The sequence below is a fragment of the Theropithecus gelada genome, chromosome 14 (genome assembly GCF_003255815.1).
Source record: "Theropithecus gelada isolate Dixy chromosome 14, Tgel_1.0, whole genome shotgun sequence".
Lineage (NCBI taxonomy): Eukaryota > Metazoa > Chordata > Mammalia > Primates > Cercopithecidae > Theropithecus > Theropithecus gelada.
Window position 1 is genome coordinate 14,295,123 of NC_037682.1, and position 21,498 is coordinate 14,316,620.

The 21,498-nt window shown below is 40.7% G+C and overlaps 1 protein-coding gene across 1 annotated transcript in view; it reads left to right on the forward strand.

The window, feature by feature from the left end:
- The first annotated feature begins 1,548 nt into the window (after positions 1-1,548).
- Positions 1,549-21,498, forward strand: part of PATL1 (PAT1 homolog 1, processing body mRNA decay factor) — a 32,641-nt gene continuing 12,691 nt past the window's right edge. The window contains exons 1-14 of the mRNA XM_025357713.1: positions 1,549-1,733; positions 3,619-3,730; positions 11,062-11,279; positions 11,589-11,669; positions 12,797-12,991; positions 13,923-14,024; positions 14,485-14,574; positions 14,785-15,002; positions 16,370-16,459; positions 17,409-17,589; positions 17,840-17,963; positions 18,778-18,875; positions 19,602-19,661; positions 21,046-21,194. Of these exons, the coding sequence (XP_025213498.1) occupies positions 1,719-1,733; positions 3,619-3,730; positions 11,062-11,279; positions 11,589-11,669; positions 12,797-12,991; positions 13,923-14,024; positions 14,485-14,574; positions 14,785-15,002; positions 16,370-16,459; positions 17,409-17,589; positions 17,840-17,963; positions 18,778-18,875; positions 19,602-19,661; positions 21,046-21,194 (1,733 nt within the window). The 5' untranslated portion in view covers positions 1,549-1,718. The remainder of the gene's footprint in view (positions 1,734-3,618; positions 3,731-11,061; positions 11,280-11,588; positions 11,670-12,796; positions 12,992-13,922; positions 14,025-14,484; positions 14,575-14,784; positions 15,003-16,369; positions 16,460-17,408; positions 17,590-17,839; positions 17,964-18,777; positions 18,876-19,601; positions 19,662-21,045; positions 21,195-21,498) is intronic.

Sequence of the window (21,498 nt, forward strand, 5' to 3'; positions counted from 1 at the left end):
GGGCTGTGGGCCACAGCCTGCTAACCCTTGATCTACATGGCACCAATTCTTTGGTAATTATTAAGAGGTACTGCTACTTAGTACTTGATATTTTATAATGTTCCATGCATGTTTGAAAACCAATAAATCATCTTGTCCCTAGTCTCCTCCACTTCCTTAAAGTTCAGGCCTGGCCCATGTCAACATTTGCTTTTATCTTGGCACAGTGATTAAGACACTGGGCTTTTAACAATCAGACAAATCTCAGCTACTAGCTTTGCCACTCGCCATTGGGTGGTTGGAGGCAAACTACTTAATGTCGCTAATTCTCAGGTTCCTCAACTATAAACTGAGAAAATAACAGTACCTACCTCATGGGGAGCACATAAGGAAGGATTCAATGAGACAATCCGTATAAAGCGCCTAGCAGAGTCCCAGGCAGCCTTCAATCGTTAGTAGTAGTGTTAACATCATGAGGCAGGTGTAATTATACCCATTTTACAAGAAACTAAGGCTTAGAGAGGTTTCGGTAAGTCGCCCAAAGTTTCCTAACCAGTGACAAAGCACGAACTCCCACCCAGAACTTTTCTTCACAAATTCAACGTTTCCCGTACTCAAACTGATGCAGATACACTAACATTTAGGAGATTTACTGTATGCCATTCCGAGGCGAGGCTGCATTTTAAGACGCCCAGGGAAGAAACGGATTGCGAAATCCACAAGAATTCACTCTTTGTGGTGCAAGTTTTGTCTGAAGGGAAAGGGGCAAGAAGGGCATGGAACGTGCTAGAAGTAACAAACCACCCAACAGAATTCTGGAACCAGGGGTCCGCAGCTTCTAAGCTGGACACATTCCTCTCTAAGGAAGTGGCGTCACCCAGCGGCGCATCCCGGCCCGAAGACCCTGCTGCTGCGTGACCCGCAGCCCATGGCCGTGCTGCCCTTCAAGGCTCTGCAGCTCCTCGCGCCTGATGAGCCTGGCGCCTAAAAATACCACCCTAGTTAAACCTCCCAGAACCTGTCTTCGGAATTTCAAAAAAAAAAAAAAAACGGGCGCCGTCATCGTTTAGAGCCACATAAATCACAGCCCTGACCTGCTGCGGATTCAGCAGGCGACGAGCTACTGAAAGTGGCGAAGTCCGCCCCTTTCGAAGACGAGCAACTTTCCATTCTTTTTTCCCTGCGCAAGGCGCAGATCGTAACGTGGAGACCCCCGAGCAACCCCAAGAGTGAGTCGGACGTTGGAAAAACAGCCAGGGAATCTCCATGTTTCCCAGCCCAGGCTAAGCCCAGGATTCTTCAGAGCCATACCCTGTGACAATCACAAGGGTTTTCTCCGCCTCGCGGGTGACGGAGAACTCGTGACCTGCCCCTCAGCTCCAAGCCGAGCGCCTAGCGGGCGCGGAGAAAGAGGGGGCGGAGCTGCAAGCCCAGATCACCAGGCAGCCGACAACGGGCAGCGCGTGCGCAGTCTCTCGCCACGGGACCTCCTTCCCGCCGCTGAGACTAGGAAGCAGGACGCCAAATCTGTCCCTGCGCAGCCGCCGCCGCCGGGCACCGAGCCGGGTGGCCGCCCTGCCTGAGGCGCGCCTGCGCACGTCCCCACGCACGCTCCGGCGTACGGCGGCGGCCAGGGGTCGCGAGCCGGTTGAGGACCCGCGCGCGGAGGAGCCGGGGACTCAGCGCTTCTTCCCTCCCTCCCCCTCTCCCCTCCCCGCTCCCTGCCCCCCTCCCCAAGAATGTTCCGCTACGAGGTGAGCTGTTGCGACCGGAAGTGACCCCTCCCTCCCTCCCGCGCCCCTCTCCCTCACTCCCCCTCCGCACGCCGGTCCCGTGTTCCTGCGGGGCAGGGGGCGGGCTGGGGGAGTCGCAGGACTTAGCTGGACGCGACTGGCGTGGGGTCGCGGGTCTAATTCTAGGGCTGGGAGCTGGCTTCAGGGGTCGAGACAGTCCCATTAGTTGTCGCTGGGGAAAGTTGGCCTCCGTTTTGGGGTGGGGAGGGCCCGTTAAGTGCTGTAATCAGACCACACCCCCGCCCCCACCCCTAGAGGAGCCATCGAGGGTACAGTATTGCATCTACCTGGGTGCTTTCCTTGAGTAGGAGTCACCCGGGAATTCCCAGAGCCGAGTTTCCCGCCCTGGACCCGGAACCACCCCCCACCCACCTCCACTCGAATTACACTGACACACACCCCATTCACACAGGCTACCTTCAGGTCAAGGGGGCCTGGGCGTGCCGTTGGACTAGGGCCCCAGCCCGTTTACTAAACAGGGCTCCGAGTTGGGAGGGGGGCGTGTCCAGCAGAAGTTCCCTCTGAGCTAGTGCTGGGAGACGTGGGTTTGGTGAAGGTCCCGGGAATGTAGCAATAGCAACAAACAGTGCTGACCCTGTCACCAACTCACTGTATGACCTTGAGCGACTCCTAATCTCTGGACGTAAACTTTCTGGGTTTGTAGCATGAAAGAACTGATGTAAATGATCCTATTTTTAATTGAAAAAGCAGTGATTTGGTAAAGTAGATCTTTGTGATTTGGAAGGGAGTGCTGCTGGAAGTTGCCTTTGATAGGAAAGCAGCTGCATGCCTATTTGCATAAATTTGGAAGGGCTCTGGCAGGAGAATAATGCCCTTTGACCTAATCTTTCCTTTGTAAACAGGGTAGCTAAGAGGTAGCCAGGCAAGGTGTATCACAAACGTATCTACTGATCGACTATTGAATTCTGATTCTGAATTTTTGAAAATTGAGGACAGATATACTTAATAGGAATGATCCAAGACCAAACCGAAAGGAAAACTTGGAGAATAAATCAGTTGAGTAAAATTGAAGTGAAGTTAACCTACCTAGGATGTGGTGACCTCTAGCCTTTGTTCGATAATCTGTAATCTTTGCCTGCTTTGATCATCACAACTCTCTGCCATAGTTGGTATAGTCCCTGCATTACGATATAAGAGACTGAGCCTTACAGCCTAGCACAGAGCCTTAGACACAATAGGTTGTATAAAGGTATTTGATGAGCTAATTAGAAATTTTCTGAGTTGCCCATGTTCACACTGACTGTAGAAGTGGAGCCAGAACTTGAACTTGTCATATCACAGCTTTTCCAGAGTTCATTTTATTGTGGTTGAAGACCTAACTTTAATCACTAGAGTTTAGGCCTATAGGGAAGATAAAAAAGATGGAAAATGAAGACAAAGCTTTGAAAGGAAATAATAGTTGAAAACATGACATGAATATAATGAGAAAGATGAGAATTTTGCTAGAAAAGATACATAAAGATACAAGAAAATAAAGGGTTCATTATTAGTTGTCATCACTTTTCCAACCAGTGATATAAGGGAAGTTGTGGACTTAATTTCTTGGTTGCATGAGGAACTGCTGTTAGTGGATTCTTGATAAAATAGAGAAATGGAATGCTGTGAGGTGGGGCGAGAATTAAATAAGGAATAGGAAATAGAAAGTGAAAGAAAGTTGATGAAATCTTCCAGTGTCAGAAATTGGGAAGTAGAAAATGCCATCTTTACAAAAAGTCATAATGAAGCAATTATGTTCATTGAGAAGGTAAGATGAACATTTTTAGAACCTTTTTAAAATGAGGGTGTGAATTTCATGAATAACTAATGTCTTTCCTCTTTTTTTTAGTCTTTGGAGGATTGTCCTCTGGATGAAGATGAAGATGCATTTCAGGGACTGGGAGAAGAAGATGAAGAGATTGATCAATTCAATGATGATACATTTGGGTCAGGTGCAGTTGGTAAGTGACATCTTTCTCTTATAATATCATCTTGGCTTCTTGCTCTTTTCAAGTGCTGTCTTTTAGAAGTGCTTTATCTTATTAGGGGTAACCTCATTCACTAACTTGGCAAGATATTCTTCTATTCCTCATCTTAGTCAGAATGTTTCATTCTTCACTGGAAACAGCACCTATCCTGATCCTCTGAGTATCTTTTTGCCTCACCTATAAAATCAGGTATTCTGTAAGCCTTGCCCCTTCCAGCTATATGATCTATGGCTACAGGTTGCCCCTATGAGGGATTCAAATGTTTAGAGAAGTAAACATTTAAGAGAGATTAAAAGTAATCCTAAATGAGAGGAATTTTTATTTGTATGACATATAACTTAAGGAAAACTAGTGTACTAGTAGAAAAGTATGTGGGTGTATGTGTTTTAAAATTTAGTCTATCACTAGTATATTATATAACTTTGCAACTTATAGTATCTTCAACAAAACGTAAAGCTTTTTATACCAAGAATTTTGGGGGTCAAGAAAGGTCTCATAAGTTAGAAAAGTATGCACAGATGAAATTTTGTTCATCCCTGGATATAGATACATATTTTTTTTTTATTTATTTATTCTTTTTTGAGATGGAGTCTTGCTCTGTCACCCAGACTGGAGTGCAGTGGCATGATCTCAGCTCACTGCAACCTCCACCTCCCAGGTTCAAGCAATTCTCTTGCCTCAGGCTCCCGAGTACCTGGGATTATAGGCACCTGCCACCACACCCAGCTAATTTTTGTATTTTTAGTAGAGACGGAGTTTCACCATGTCGGCCAGGCAGGTCTCGAACCCCTGACCTCATGATCCACCTGCTTCGGCCTCCCAAAGTGCTGGGATTACAGGCCTGACCACTGCGCCCAGCCTGTAGATACATATTTTAAGAGTTGGGAAAAGTTTAAAACCTAAAGAGCCAAACTAAGCTTACAGACCACAGGGTTATAAATACCGAGATGGAAAATTTAGAAAGCAAGCTTATAACGTTCAAGAACACATGTTACTTAGAACAGGTGTAGAACAAGTGGAGTAATAAGTTAAAATTTAAACTTTTAAACTATATACACATACGTATACATATGCATATACATATACATTTGATTTGAGACAGAGTCTTGCTCTGTCACCTAGACAAGTGCAGTAGCATGATGTTGGCTCGCTGCAGCCTCTGCCTCCCCAGTTCAAGCAGTTCTCCTGCCTCAGCCTTCCAAGTAGCTGAGAATACAGGCGCCTGGCTAATTTTTGTATTTTTTAGTAGAGACAGGGTTTCTCCATTTTTGGCCAGGGTGGTCATGAACTCCTGACCTCAAGTGATCCCTCCTCAGCCTCCCAAAGTGCTGGAATTACAGGTGTGAGCCACCGCGCCTGGCCAAAACTATATATTTTTAAGCAAATGAATAGGTAAGAGTCAATGCAGGTATGTTTGCTTAGACTTGGTGCTGGAAAGCAGCAATAAGAGTGTTTATGTTCAAATGTATAAATATGTATGATTCTTTGGAGTCGCAACACTTCTGTCTGCAACAAATGCTCCAAGTTAAGTCATAAGGAAGAAGAGAAAATTTAGCAATAGTTGGTAATCCCAAGATGTTGAATATCAAAAACAAATAAGAGACCTTAAAGTATTATAATGGTCACTGGTTTTGCAGTGACCTAATACATTTATTAAAGCTTAGACTGAATTGAATAAACTGGCAAAAATGAAGGTGTTTTAATATTGTCAGTTATTTGTAAAATTCAGTAGAGAACTAAAACTTTGTTATGATTAGAAGCAGCAAGAAAAGTGTCGAAAGTGGAAGCTAGACTCATGATGGAAGGGAATCAAAGACCTTTTGGATAATAGGCATGGGTTGGCAGATGAGATTGTCCAGGAGGATAACTTGATCCAAGATGCTATTATCTCTCTCCATGGAGATCACAGGCAAAGAGATGTAGAGTGGAATTACAAAAGCAGGAAACTGATGTGAATTGCAAATTATATTTGGAAGGTAGTTTAGTGATGATCAGTAGAACACAATAAGCTATTTGTGGTAGCTCAAGCCCACAGCTCTCAGCACTTTGGGAGGTCAAGGCAGGAGGATCACTTGAGGCCAGGAGTTCAAGACCATCCTGGGCAACATAGTGAGACTCTTTCTCTACAAAATTTTTTTTGAAAAATATCCAGGCATGCTGGTATGTGCCACTTAGGAGGCTGAGGATCCCTTGAGCCCAAGAGTTCAGGGCTGCATCAGCTATGGCGGTGCCACTACATTCCAGCCTGGGTAACAGAGCGAGACCTTGTCTCTAAAAAGTTAATTATCAAATAATTTAAAAATAGAATACCATAGAAGCTACCAACACGTGCTTGTTTATAGAACTCTTTTTCTATTAAAATACTGTACTGAATGTTAACCATTTTTTCAACAAGTTCCTCAGTATTAAAATGAATTAGCTAGAATTGATTTATAGACATTAAAATGAGGCAGCATTGACTTCCAGAGTGCTATGGACAGTCTTTTTTTCCTGAGTTTCTATTTTTTCTCGTAAGATGGGAATAATATTGCCTTCAAAGGATGTTAGAGTGTCCAGAACTGTATTTTATATGACGGGGAAGAAGGAAAGTGCACATGTGCTGAAAAAGCCATTAGGTTTACACAGTAAAAGAACAGGTAGTACAAAGTAAAGGCAATGAAATGGCGTATGATTAACCCACTTTGTACCTTAGGGCCAAAGGGTGATTAGAAGGACTTTTTGCCCAAGAAAGTTTATAATGGAGAAAAGATTTCCAAAGGTGAGCCCTTTCCCTTGAGAGTGTAATGTACTTGAATTGTAAGCTCTTAATTCTTCATAACAGCTTGGTGTGAATACTATAAAAAGAAAATTGTTTTCCAAGTCAACCTGTGACTTCTTTGATACTCGTCTGCAGGTTGATACAAAGCTGGTATAGAGAGTTTAAATCTAGAGGTGAAATGTCAGACTTTGACATTTGTTTTGATTTTATGATTTTTAATTCATATAGTGGGCATCTTGAATAATACCTGCTAGTACAGTGGACATTTTAGGTCATTGGCTACAAATGGTCACCTTTCCTTAAGAAACGAGTCACTCTCTTCTGCATGAAAAATGTTTGCATCATCTAAGAGCAATAAATAGTGTTGCAGTAATCCCAACTCCTTCTCTAAAAATAAAAGCTTACACTTAGCATGGTGCTTATTATGACTAGGCACCATTCTAAATGTTTTACATATATTGTTAATCCTCACAGCAACTTTGTGAGATAGGTACTGTTATTATCCTCATTTTAACAAATGAGGAAGAGTGACGGGTTAAGTAACCATAAATATAATTACTGTAAAGTACTAGTTATGTTAAATAGTTTTTGGGGACTCTTTGGAAATCTCCTGCCTCCACTTGGAAGAGATCACCCTCCTTCCTACCTCTCTTGTATTGATAGCTACTATAGTCTTTAGAGATAAAGATTGCCTTGAAATTAAATCACTTCTACTTCTTTTTTATTTTGTTTTCATTCAAAACTATACCTGAGACAGGCTTCAGGGGTTGTTATTACAAGTATAAGTTTATAGAAGCAGCCAGAAATTCAGTAACACACATCAAGGGTATAGGTTAGTTCATTATTACAGATAGTCTCTTTCCCTTCATTTCTCTGTTACTCTTTTGCCTACCTTTTATCATTTTGACTAATAATGGACTCAGGTCAAGCCCTGGCATATCTAAGTAACTATATTTTTAGGTCATTTGAAAAAGATACAGGGTGAAGTATTCTTTTGCAGTAAGGGCATAAGATCTCTAAAATACTACTTCAGATAATTTTTGCAAGAGTAAGAAAAATCTAAAATGATGATGATAGTATTTTATGGCATAGATTCCTTTGCTTACGTGTGTGAAAATGTAACATTCAATTCACCAGCGATCTATTCTCACAGAATATGGCAACTTAACCAATATTTTAAAAATATTATTATTAAGGGGAAGTAGATTATCCATATTTGATAGGATTTGGTAAAGTTAGCAAGCATGAATATGGGAAGTAGTGTCAGAAGCATGCAAATTAGAACTCTACTGCATTAGAACAAATCCACTAACAAATTAACTTCTTAAATTTGGGAAATAAATGTTTTTACAAATCCCTCAATTCAAGATGATAGATTCTCACTCTTGTGACATTGCTAAGTTAGTAAAGTTACAAAAAACAATTTATCCTGTCTCAGCTTACTCTTCCTTACCAAGGATGACACAAATATGAATGTCACATTTGGTTTTTAATTACATTCTTCTTTAAATATTTTCTTTCAGATGATTAGTCATTTAAATTAATACTGTAATTTTCATTTAAAGTGGATTTTTCCATTTTTTGGAGCACATCAGGATAGACTTATCAGAGACCATCATCATAAAATAGCTACCTTAAATTCTTTTTTGTAAGATGACAATTTAGGAGAAGAGTGTCACCTGACTAGTCACTCAGGTAAGAGGAAGCTGTTGGGTAGGCAAAAAATACCACATAATTATAAAGAAGACCCAGGTCCCGGAGGCTTAGGTAAGGATATTTTTATAGCTTTTGCCTGCAGCCTTTATCCTAGTGATGGCAAAGTGATCCTTAACTTAAGGAATCCCTTACCACAACTAATACACTCAAATCTACCACGGTGTCCCCAAACTAGACAGTGGGTCCTGTGATACCAAAATTATATATTTGAAAGTCCCACTTCCCTCACTCTGTGGATCACTAGTATTATGTGATACCTTGTTGTATGATAAAAAAATACATATAGCAAATTTTAACTGTTAGTATAATCTGATTCTAAAAGGAAGTTAGTCTATTTAAAGTCACATAAACTGTTAAGATATGTATGATGTTCATTACAGTATTAATTATTATATTGGAAAATTGTAAATAATCCAAATATTTACCAGTAGGGGATAAATTACATTATAGTTTAGCAATAAAATATAATCTTATGTAGGTATTAAAAAGAATGAGATAATACCAGTAGTTATGCCTGTGTGCATGCATGAAAACATGTCCAAGACATATTGCTTAAGTAAAAAGAAACAAGTTAACTTTATAAACTTAACACAACTTAAAACTATTTAAAACTTAACACAGCTGTGGAATTATGGGGAACTTTCACTTAAGTGACCTGTGTTTGAATTTTTTGAACATGTATTTTCTTTGAAAGCAGAAAAGAGAAAGTCCTGTTTCTGTGTTATGACCTATTATCCCTGTCTGTTGAATTATATAAAACATGTAACTAAAAAAGAATACCATATAACATGTACAAAATAATACTTTTTGTGGATTAGAAAGTAGTGCATATTGAGATGAGGTAAAGGAAGAAATAAAATGAAAGGATTATTTAGGAGTAGGAATGAGGAGGAAAAAGTTTCGCATTTGAATACCTGAAAAGAAAGGCCGGATGCGGTGGCTCACGCCTGTGATCCCAGCTCTTTGGAAGGCTGTTGCGGGTGGATTGCTTGAGCCCAGGAGCTCAAGACCAGTCTGGGCAACATGGGGAAACCCTGACTCTACAAAAAATACAAAAATTAGCCTAGCGTGGTGGTACAAACCTATAGTTCCAGTTACTTGGGAGGCTGAGGTTGGGGGATCACCTGAGCCCAGGAAGTCGAGACCACAGTGAGCCAGATCACGCCATTGCACTCTAACCTGGGCGACAGTGAGACCCTGTCTCAAAAAATAGAAATAAAAAAGAATACTAAAAGAAGCAAAACTGTGAGTACAGCTTTCCTGATGGAAGCAGAATGGAATAAGATTGGAGAGAACTGGAGTGAAATGTGATGGAAGTAAGGTCTAGCTCCACAGCAGCTGATAGAGGGTTCTGAAGATTGTCATCTGTGCTGTAATGGGATTCAAAAACAGAAAAAATGATGCCAACATACCAAATGCAAAAATAACCTTAGTGTCAGTGCTACAGACTTTATAGTAGTGTGCAGTAATAGCAGACATAGTTAAAATAAAAAAGGAAATGCCCCTTCCTCTTCCCCAGCCTGTTTTCAGCACAGCAACCAGAGTGATTCTTTTAAAAGTTAAGCCAAATGAAAATTTTCATTGGCATAGTGGCCCAGAATGAGCCCCCTCCTCATGACTTTTTGACCTCATTTTCTTCTACTCTCCCCACCGTGCTCATTCCATTCCAAACACAGTCCTCCTTGCTGTTTCTCAAAACCATCAATCTCTCACCTTAAGGCCTTTCTTTATACTGACTGTCCCTCTGCCTGGAACCGTCTTCTCCCAGATACCCAAATTGCTAACCCTCTTACTCTTCAGAATCTTTGCTCAAATGTCATCTTCTCAATGAGGCCTACCTCTGACCATCTATTTAAATTTGCAATCTGCCTTTCTTCCTTTATATTCCTATAGCAGTTTCATCTTCTGGTATAGTATCTAATTATTATGCTTATTGTCTATCTCTCTCTTTCCTGCTTGCATGAAAGTGTTACAAAGGCGGAATCTCTGTCTTTTTGTACACCAGTGTATCCCATGCATCTAAAACAGGGCTTGTCACATAATAGATGCTTACCAAATATTTATTGAATGGAACAAATGGATTCAAAAGCATGTAAAGAATGTGGCACTTATAATCTAAAAGAAAGTTGTGTGCTAATGCTATGAGTTTTAACTTCCCTTTAAAGTTTTTGCTTGAAATGTCATAGAATCTCAAAACCAACTAGTAGTACTATACATATCTATCACCAGTTTAGGAAACAGTTTCAGAATATAGTTTGGACATTATTGATGTTTTAAGCTATTAATTCACATTTTTGAATTTTATTCCTGGTATAGTGTTATTTGCTTTTAATAGTAAAAAGCACGCTTTTATGTCCCTTAGTTTAAACCTTATATCCTGTTTCTAAGTGGAAACTTAACTTTCTGCCTATCTTCTGGAATTATTCATTTGGTTAACAGAATTGTGTAGGCCGGGCATGGTGGCTCATGCTTGTAATCCCAGCACTTTGGGAGGCTGAGGTGGGTGAGGTCAGTGGATCATTTGAGGTCAGGAGTTCGAGATCAGCCTGGCCAACATGGTGAAACCCCACCTCTACTAAAAATACAGAAATTAGCCAGGTGTGGTGGCGGGTGCCTGTAGTCCCAGCTACTCCAGCTACTCGGGAGGCTGAGGCAGAGAATCGCTTGAACCCGGGAGGTGGAGGTTGCAGTGAGCTGAGATCACGCCACTGCACTGCAGCCTGGGCGACAGAGTGAGACTCTGTCTTAAAAAATAAATAACAGAATAATTGTGTAAAACTTTTTCGTACCACTATGAACTATTTCTTACATCAACTGTGTCATCTTATAGATGATGATTGGCAGGAAGCACATGAGCGCCTGGCTGAATTGGAAGAAAAGCTACCAGTGGCAGTTAATGAACAAACAGGCAATGGAGAGAGAGATGAAATGGACTTGTTGGGTGACCATGAGGAGAATCTGGCAGAAAGGCTCAGTAAGATGGTGATTGAAAATGAACTAGAAGATCCAGCTATCATGAGGGCAGTGCAGACCAGGCCAGTTTTACAAGTAAGTAAGTTACTCTGATTTGAGAACTATAGCAGACTAAAAATTAAAGTGAAGTATTGAACTTTGCCATTTTATTTTATCTATTCTAATGAGAGATTTACATGTGCCAGAGAAAATTGATAATATATTTCCTGATGATAGCAGTTCTAGAGATAAAGTTGGGGAATAATATATATTCTGGAGCCCCATAATTTCTTATTCTAAAGCAGCTTGAGGCTCTTTTGGAACCTTGCTCCCCAACAGCAGATAAGTCACCCAGAGAGTATACAACATTTCAGACTTTGTGTGTATGTTTTCCTTTTTTGTTAGCCCCAACCAGGAAGCCTGAATTCCAGTATCTGGGATGGATCTGAAGTTCTGAGGCGAATCCGAGGACCACTGCTTGCTCAGGTATTAAATACTTTCTCTTTATATAAAATTTCTAATATCCAAAAATTTTAAGTGGGTTCCTGTTGTCATCCTTTCCTTACTGAAGGGATTTATAGGTCTTTCATTTGCTAGAATTATGTCAACTACTGCATCCAGCACTTAGCTATGCCTTTCTTTAGCCTCCAGGGTAAAGGTTGCAAGGGAGCCATTGGAATTTAAATTTGTTAGTGTATGATTATGATTTGAATCACTTAAGAAGTCTTTTCTGAGCCAGGCGTGGTGGCTCACGCATGTAATCCCATCACTTTGAGAGGCTGATGCGGGCGGATCACTTGAGGTGAGGAGTTCGAGACCAGCCTGGCCAACATGGTGAAACCCCATCTCTACTAAAATACAAAAATTAACCTGGTGTGGTGGTGGATGCCTGTAATCCCAGCTACTCAGGAGGCTGAGGCAGGATAATCACTTGAACCTGGGAAGTGGAAGTTGTAGTAAAGCAAGATCGCGCCACTGCACTCCAGCCTGGGCAACAGAGTGAGACTCCATCTCAAAAAAAAAAAAAAGTCACTTCTATGCAAAACTATAGGGACAGAGAAGTCATCAGTGTTTACTAGTGGTTGGGCATGGCAGGAGGAGTTAACTGCAAAGGAACAATACAGTGGAATTTGTGGGGAGCGATACAGCTGTTCTTGCTCGCTCTCTTTTTTTTTTTGAGACCAGGTCTTGCTGTGTCAACCAGGCTAGAGGGCACTGGTACAGTCATAGCTCTCTGTAACCTTGAACTCCTGGGCTCAAGTGATCCTCCCACCTCGGCCTCTTGAGCAGCTGAGACTACAGGCACATGCCACCATGCCTGGCTAAGTTTTTTTATTTTTGTACAAATGAAGTCTTGCTGTGTTACCCAGGCTAGTCTCAAACTCCTGGCTTCAAGTGATCCTCCCACCTCAGCCTCCCAAAGCGCTGGGATTTCAGGCATGAGCCACTTACTTACCAAACTCAGAGAACCATATACCAAAAAGTAAATTTTACTATATGTGAATTAAAAATAAAGTTTAAAAATTTCTTAAGGTGTTTTTGGCATCTGTAGAGATTACTAAAACGTATCAAGTTAGTTAATTTCTATTTTATTTTACCACTTCCTCAATTAGGAAATGCCTACAGTGTCTGTATTAGAATATGCCTTGCCTCAGAGGCCCCCCCAGGGTCCAGAAGATGATCGGGACCTTTCTGAACGTGCATTACCAAGGCGGTCAACTTCACCTATCATTGGCAGTCCTCCTGTTAGAGCTGTCCCCATAGGCACCCCACCTAAACAGATGGCTGTACCCAGCTTCACCCAACAGGTACCTCTCATTAACAAGCACACAGCCCAGGATATTGGGAATCTGGGCAAAATTATTTGGAAAATTGGTGATGTTGGGTGGAGGGTGGAAATTTTGGGTAGGCATTAGATTAGAAAGAAAAATAGCTAGTTAGAGGATAAATTAGTACAAATAAGAGACACATTCCCTGATACCCTTTGCTGCTGCTATTGCTGCTGCCTTTTAATTGGGGGAGAAAAAATGGTAGTTAGCCACATTTAGCACATATATCCTTTTTAAAGTGTTTTGCTGGCTGCCCAAAACATTGTCAGAGAGATAACTGAAAGCTGGGGGGAGTGGGAACACACAGCATTGTCCACATCCCTTTTTACCTTTAAGATATCCCTGCTTTCCCTAGAGCCTGTGCAGTCCTGTTCCATAGACTTTCCTCCACCTGAAACCAGCAGCTGAAAAGGAAGGCCAATTTGGAAGGTATGGGGGGAGGGTGGTGTTGGTATGGCCTAGTTAGGCTCAACATCCTATGAAATGGTGGAGTCACAATGTATCACAAAAGTGCTGAGCATGGCGGCCATATCACAGGGGCTTCAGAATAGGACTTAGTTAATCCTCCAGCTTTCTTATCATTCCTTCTCCCTCAGTGCTACCAAAATATATCCTCTTGGAGAGAATTTGCAAGTCAGAATATCTGCTGGTATCTCCCTCAGACAGCATGGAAGGGTGGGGATAACTGGAGAATTAGCTAAATCTTCCTCAGTTAATGCTGACACTGTACTTGATTTGTGAGAGAAAGTGGCCCAAGGTTCTGTATTTGAACCTGTAGCCATAGCAATTTGCTTAGAAGTAGGGCTTTGCATTGAGTTCTGTGTCTCTACCAGTACTTGAGGGGAGGGAGTGTAGGTGGAAGAAAAACTGATTTCATTGAGTGTAGTTGTATATATGTTTGTCCTGATAGATTCTGTGTCCGAAGCCTGTCCATGTTCGGCCCCCAATGCCACCTCGTTATCCTGCTCCCTATGGTGAGAGGATGTCTCCAAACCAGCTCTGCAGCGTCCCGGTATGTCACTTTAAGCCTCACAAAAATGTGCAGTATGTATTTTCTGATCGCTATTTGTATGATCACTGCCAGTATTTAGATTTGCTGACATCTCCTAAATTATACCTATTTTTTATAATCTCCTTAAATTTCTGGATCCAATTGTCCCCAGGTCAGAGGACAGTTGTTTCTTACATCAACTCTTTTCTTATCTTCAAAAATCTAAACTGATTGTGATCATCTGGTTCCTACCGTTTCAGTCCCACATTCTACTGCTTTCTTTTTCATGTCACATGGTCATGGTGTTTTTGTAATTCCTAGCGTTACTCTTTTTTTATATTCCAGAACTTGACTCTGTAATTTGAGAGTTATTATACCCAAGTTTATACTGCATTTCTGCTGAGTTTCCTTATTATTATATTGATGTACCCCCTGTTTTATAGCATATTCTTTTTTTTTTTTTTTTTTTTTTTTATCTTAGAACTCTTCCCTCCTGGGTCACCCTTTTCCTCCTAGTGTTCCTCCTGTTCTCAGCCCCCTCCAGAGAGCACAGCTTCTTGGAGGAGCACAGGTAAGCCTGTGATTAACCCTACTCATAAAGAACTCTCCTACTTTCCTAAAGTTCATTAGATGGTAGCCCCTTTTTTGCTGTTAATCACTACTCTTATTTTTGCTTTTACTTTTTCAAATAAAGTTATTGATGGAAACAGTATTCACCTTTCTGTAGACAAAAGCAAAGGGACTTGCTAATTGTCTAAATCTAAGATTTTCCTCTTTGTAGCTACAGCCTGGACGGATGTCTCCCAGCCAGTTTGCACGGGTGCCTGGATTTGTTGGTAGTCCACTTGCTGCCATGAATCCCAAGTTGCTACAAGGGCGAGTTGGGCAGATGCTTCCCCCAGCACCAGGCTTCCGTGCCTTCTTTAGTGCTCCACCCTCCGCTACACCACCTCCACAGCAGCACCCTCCTGGCCCAGGACCCCACCTGCAAAACCTAAGGTATACAAAATCAATGCCACTATTTATCAATTATCAGCCAAGTCTCTTGATTGTGGATGTGTAGTTTTATAAGTCTCTTGATATTTGCTAACTAATAAATTTTAAGATGTTATTGGATCCTCAGGTTGACAAACATGGAAATGTTTGACAATCCCCAGGCTTTCTTGTGAATCACATTTTTCTCACATTACCAGAAGGTATGGAATAGAGCGACAGATGCTGAAAAGTCAGCTAATCTTCACACTAGCTAAGTTGTTTGCTTTTATCCTCTGGTTTTATAACAAAAGGGGTTCAAGTTCCTGTTTCGGTGAAGTTGTGTTTTATTACATATCGTATTGTGGCAGTCAGGATTTTCAAGAGACACCCGAGAACCAGTAGAGGAAAGAGAGCAAGAATGTTCATGTGAGCAAGTTTTATTTTAAGAAATCGGCTCATGTGATTGTAGAGACTGACAAGTTCGAAATCCGTAAGACAGACCAGCAGGCAAGAAACAGTTTTTAAAAGCTCAAGTTGCAGTCTTGCGTTTGAAATAAGTATAGCAGGTCAGCAGTCAAGGCACTCAAGCAGGATTTTTGTGTTCCACTCTTGAGGCAGAATTCCTTCTTCTGGGAAACTTTAGTTTGTTATAAATGTTAATCACATCTTTACAAAATACCCTCACAGCAACATCTAAGCAGTGTTTGACCAAATAACTGGGTACTAAGGCCTAGTCATATTAACTATCACACATATATCTTTAATAATATTCCCACATAGTTGAAACTGAGTATGTTAAACCTACTTAGAGACTTCTGTTAAACAGTTAAAAGCAAAGAGAAAAAGAATTATACTGCTTTACTCCTAATTCACTCAGATTTCATGATCACCCTTTTAGAACTTGGTCTTTGTGGAAGATATGTAAAAATATGACTATCTTTTGCTTCTAAAAGGTCTCCTTAGAATAGACTTTTTTATTTTTTTATTTTTTTGAGACAGAGTCTCACTCTGCCTCCCAGGCTGGAGTGCAGTGACCCACACGATATCGGCTCACTGCAAACTCTGCCACCTAGGCTCAAGCGATTCTACTGCCTCAGCCTTCCAAGTAGCTGGAACTGCAGGCGCCTGCTACCACACCCAGCTAATTTTTGTATTTTTAATAAAGACAGGGTTTCACCATGTTGGCCAGGCTGGTCTTGAGCTCCTGACCTCAAGTGTTCCACCCGCCTTGGCCTCCCAAAGTGCTGGGATTACACACTGCACCCAGCCCGAATAGACTTTTGTAGTCCCTTAAGTTAACCTGTATGAAGTTATCCTGTACTGACAACATTCTTTAAAATTTCAAATCATCAGGATGACCAAGCTGAGAACCTCTGTTCCATTTTTCTTAGATCTCAGGCCCCAGTGTTTAGACCGGACACAACTCACCTTCATCCACAGCACCGTCGACTCTTGTATCAAAGACAGCAACAGAATAGAAAGTAAGTACTCATCCAACTCCTTTATGGCTTCTTAATTCAGCTTTTAATTTTGACAGTGTAACAACATGCTATTTAGTTGTTTGTTTTTTTTGTAAGTTTACTTCGTATCCGTAAACCTGAATGTATTATCAACATGTAAATATGAAAAGCATAATATTGAGTAAAGAAGCAAGGAACGGAATTACATGTACCATTTATGTAAAACTAAAAGGCACACAGAATAATACTGTGTAATATTTAAACACAGACACACAAGTAATAAATGTACAAAAACATTTCAGGGAGGATACATACCAAGGCATGATAGTGGTTCCTCTATGAAGGAAGAGAAGCTGGAAACTGGGTCTAGAGGGGTACAACAGGGCCTCTGTCAGTGTAACACTGTGTTAATTTAATATTACTTTAAAATATTTGAAGCAAATTCAACCAAATACATTTTTTTCTATTAGCTCTAGATGATGGGTAAATGGATATTTATTATAGTATTTGCTGGGCTTTTTCTCTGAATTTGAAATATTTCGTGATTTTTAATGAGTTTAAAATATTTATGTAGACTTCAGAGCTAAATCGCCTGTGTCAAAATCCCTTAGTCCACCACTAGATGTATGGCTTTGGACAAGTTACTTGATCTCTCTTTGGCGTCGGTTTGTTGTCTTAAGTGGGGAAGAGAAAACTACCTACCTCACAGAGTTATTCTAGAGCTTATACAAAAGTCCACAGGTGAATATGCTTAGCATATGGAAAGGTACTCAGATCTTAGTTTTATTTCTTGATTATTACATAGCTCTTTCCTCTTAAATTCTATTAAAACTTAGTTCTTTTTCACTCCCCTTTTAAGAAAAGCAAGGGGAATCTTTAAAAAAAAAAAAAATTGGCCTCATTTATTCCTCTGTGTTAAAAAGCGTAATTAATTTGCCCACTTGGAGTGAATGTGGTGTATGTTTTTCAGTCAGCATCGGAATCTCAATGGTGCAGGAGATAGAGGAAGTCACCGGAGCAGTCATCAAGATCATCTCCGAAAGGATCCATATGCCAATCTCATGTTGCAGCGGGAAAAGGACTGGGTCTCCAAAATCCAGATGATGCAACTGCAAAGCACTGATCCCTACCTGGATGATTTTTATTACCAGGTAAATACTCTGTGCTAGTTTTGAGGATAATAGTTTGGTCCCCTACACTGGTAAGGGTATTCATTTAAATATTGGTACAATTAAATATTTGTAAAATTTTCTTTTGAGATACTTAGCCTCTTGCACTACTCACTATCAGTACATTTCTAGAACTGAACTTGTATTACTGTCACTGGCATAAATTATTTGATGGTAAACAACAGTCGTGTTCTGTGCTTATGTTACAACCGAAATCATCCTCTCATGGTAGAATTACTTTGAAAAACTGGAGAAACTGTCAGCTGCTGAAGAAATACAAGGTGATGGCCCTAAGAAGGAGCGCACCAAGCTTATCACGCCTCAGGTGGCCAAACTGGAGCACGCCTATAAGCCAGGTAAGGTCCTCATAAGAAAGATGCCCATAATAAAAGAAATTTGAGAAGCCGCTGATTAAATATAGACAAGTGTATATGTGGAAGGATATGTAAAGACATTTCAAAGTGATTTTAAAGTACCATTGTCCTTAATAAATGCAAAACTCAGCCTTTATTCAAGCCTGGACTGAACGCTTTGACATGTGCCTTTTCAGGTCCTTTTCTACTTGAGATTTCATGATTTTTTAAATGTATTCTAATTTTCAGTACCCCTAAAATAAGGGGGAAATACTTTAGATTTTTATTGTGATAATTATTGTAACAAAAAAAGAGAGAAAGGATAGATTTTGATGAGGGGTTGCTTTAAATAACACAATGACCCTTTTTTTTTTTTTTTTTTTTTTTTTTTGAGAAGGAGCCTTACTCTGTTGCCCAGGCTGGAGTGCATTAGTGCCATCTCAGCTCGCTGCAACCTCCACCTCCTGGGCTCAAGCGACTCTCATGTCTCACCCTCCTGAGTAGCTGGGATTACAGGCGTGTATGACGACATCCAGCTAATTTTTGTACTTTTAGTAGAGACGGGGTTTCGCCATGTTGGCCGGGCTGGTCTCGGACTCCTGGCCTCAAGTGACCCACCCACCTCGGCCTCCCAAAGTGCTGGGATAATAGGTGTGAGTTACCACACCCGGCCTAAATAACACATTGACTTTTGCAGTAAGTTATTAGACTATGAGTAAGGTACAGAGGAAAGTAAAAATCTTATTTGAACACTGCCTGCCTGCATTGCTGACTTTTTATTTTGTTGGATTTTTTTTTTTTTTTTTTGTCTTTGCAGTGCAATTTGAGGGCTCTTTGGGAAAGCTTACTGTTTCTAGTGTGAATAATCCCCGAAAAATGATTGATGCTGTTGTGACATCTCGGAGTGAGGATGATGTAAGTGTCAACACAATTGTCTGTTTAAGAACATCTGATTTGTGACCATTTCTTTTGGGGCCACCATGGAATGAGATCGGGCATGGTAGAGTTGTTTGTAGTCTAACCTGGGACCTCCTACCTTGTCATGCATTCTAGTTTTCCACAGATGTGCTGCAATATTAACACCTTCATTTCTAAGGCAGCCAGGCAGGGACTAGGGTGGCAGGAGTCTTTGGACTGGGTAGCTCTGGCTGCAAACAGCATGTGTTTACTCCAGTTTGATGTTTTAAAAAATTATCATTTTCTATGTATTTTAAGATTTTCAGAAAGAGGATCAGAAAAATTAATTATGGGGTACGAGGCTTAGTACCTGGGTGATGAAAGAATTTGTACAACCCCCATAACACAAGTTTACCTGTGTAACAAACACATGTACCCTATAACCTGCACGTGTACCCTTGAACGTAAAATTAAAGTTTAAAAATAAAAAACAAGATTTTCATATTTCATATGATTTCCTTATCCTCTACTAAGATTACCCTTTGCCTACCTATGAATGCAATTTAATAGTTTGTGGGTTAAGTCAGCTTTGACCTTTGTTCATACTAGGGTTGTTTTAGATTAACTTTCAGAGACTCAATTATCTTCTCAAAGTACTGTCACAAATGAACCTACAGATGCACACTTGGTAAATTATGTTGACAAAGGTAAAGAATTTGCATTGAATAGTCTTCTCTTTTTTAGGAGACAAAAGAAAAACAAGTTCGAGACAAGAGGAGAAAAACCCTTGTCATAATTGAGAAAGTAAGTTTAGAATTTGTTGCTGTAGTTAGTTTCAAATATGGAACGGTCACATGTATGTATACACTAGAACGGAAACAGTGAGCAATCAATCAGTGTTCTTTGGTTTTAATTCATGAATATATTCTTGGTAAGTGACTGTTGTGTACCAGATAACTCTGGAAAGGATTATGTTATGTTTCACCTATTGGCATCATAGAAAGAACACTGCAGTTAAAGTTGGAAGTGTACTGGGTTTTTGTCCAAGCTTATTCAGTTAATAGCTGAGTGTCTTTGGGCAAGTCACCTCTCTAAGCCTGATAAAATGGGAATAAAAATTACATTGTCCTACCTATGGATTAATTTAGTTCACAGATATTTACTGGGCACTATTCTGGGTGCTGAGGAAACTGATGGATATTAATAGTTGATTTGTAAAATGTAAACACCACATTGTAAGGCCATACACCATAGTGGTTAAAAGCATGGACTCTAGAACCAAGCTGCAAATCATGTCTTTTCCATTTCTGAGTCTGTAACTTAAGGCACGTTATTTAACCTTTCTACGCTCAGTTTCTTTATCTGTAAAAATGGAGATGATAGTAGTAGTTTTCTCTTTGGATTGCCTTTTTTTTTTTTTCCTTTTTGAGACAGAGTCTCACTCTGTCGCCCAGGCTGGAGTGCAGTGGTGTGATCTCAGCTCACTGCAACCACCACCTCCTGGGTTCAAGCGATTCTCCTGCCTTAGCCTCTTAAGTAGATGGGATTACAGGTGCAGGCTACCTCACCCGACTAATTTTTTGTATTTTTAGTAGAGATGGGGTTTTACCATGTTGGCCAGTCTGGTCAAGGAAAGTGTAATTATTTTACTATCTTTTTTTTTTTTTTGAGACAGAGTTTCACTCTTGTTGCCCAGGCTGAAGTGCAATGGCGAGATCTTGGCTCACCACAACCTCCGCCTACGGGGTTCAAGTAATTGTCCTGCCTCAGCCACCGGCATAGCTGGGATTACAGGCATTTGCCACTACACCCGGCTAATTTTGTATTTTTAGTAGAGACGGGGTTTCTCCATGTTATTCAGGCTGATCTTAAACTCCCAACCTCAGGTGATCCGCCCATCTCGGCCTCCCAAAGTGCTGGGATTACAGGCATGAGCCACCGTGCCCAGACTATTTTAATATCTTTGCCTGGTAGAATGGAGGTCAGAGAGAGACAAAGAATGGTGGTTTGAGGAACTTTTTAAGTTATTTCATATGGTTTTCCACATTAAAAAAAAGCTCAGTCTTTCTATAATAAGTTTGTATTCTTTTGTCTTTTTCTAGTAGTCAGTCCTAAACAGTGAAATTGTTTAACTAATACTCTGGTTCTGACCCAGCATGCTGTGGCCTGCTTTTGTCTCCCTTCTTAGACCTACAGCTTACTCCTTGATGTGGAGGACTATGAAAGACGTTATCTCCTATGTCTAGAAGAAGAGCGACCTGCCCTAATGGATGAGAGAAAGCACAAAATTTGTAGCATGTATGACAACTTGAGGGGGAAATTGCCTGGACAAGAGAGGTAAGCATTATGCACTTTGAGGAAAACATTAAACTAACTGGACTCCTTCCTCTGTCATAACTGGACTTCATACATTTCTGCTTCTTAGGTACACTCCCTACCATCTCTGTAAGCTCAGAATCTATCCTTTTAGCCTAACTCAAATGCCACTTTATTTAAAATATGAATTATCTTTTCCAGTGAGGAAAGAAGAAAAACCTCTTTATCCTGAATTTATCATTCAACAAATACATAGTATCTTCCAGGGACAGTGCTAGGGGCTAGAGATATAGTGGATAACATTATTGGGTTCTTGTTTTTGTGC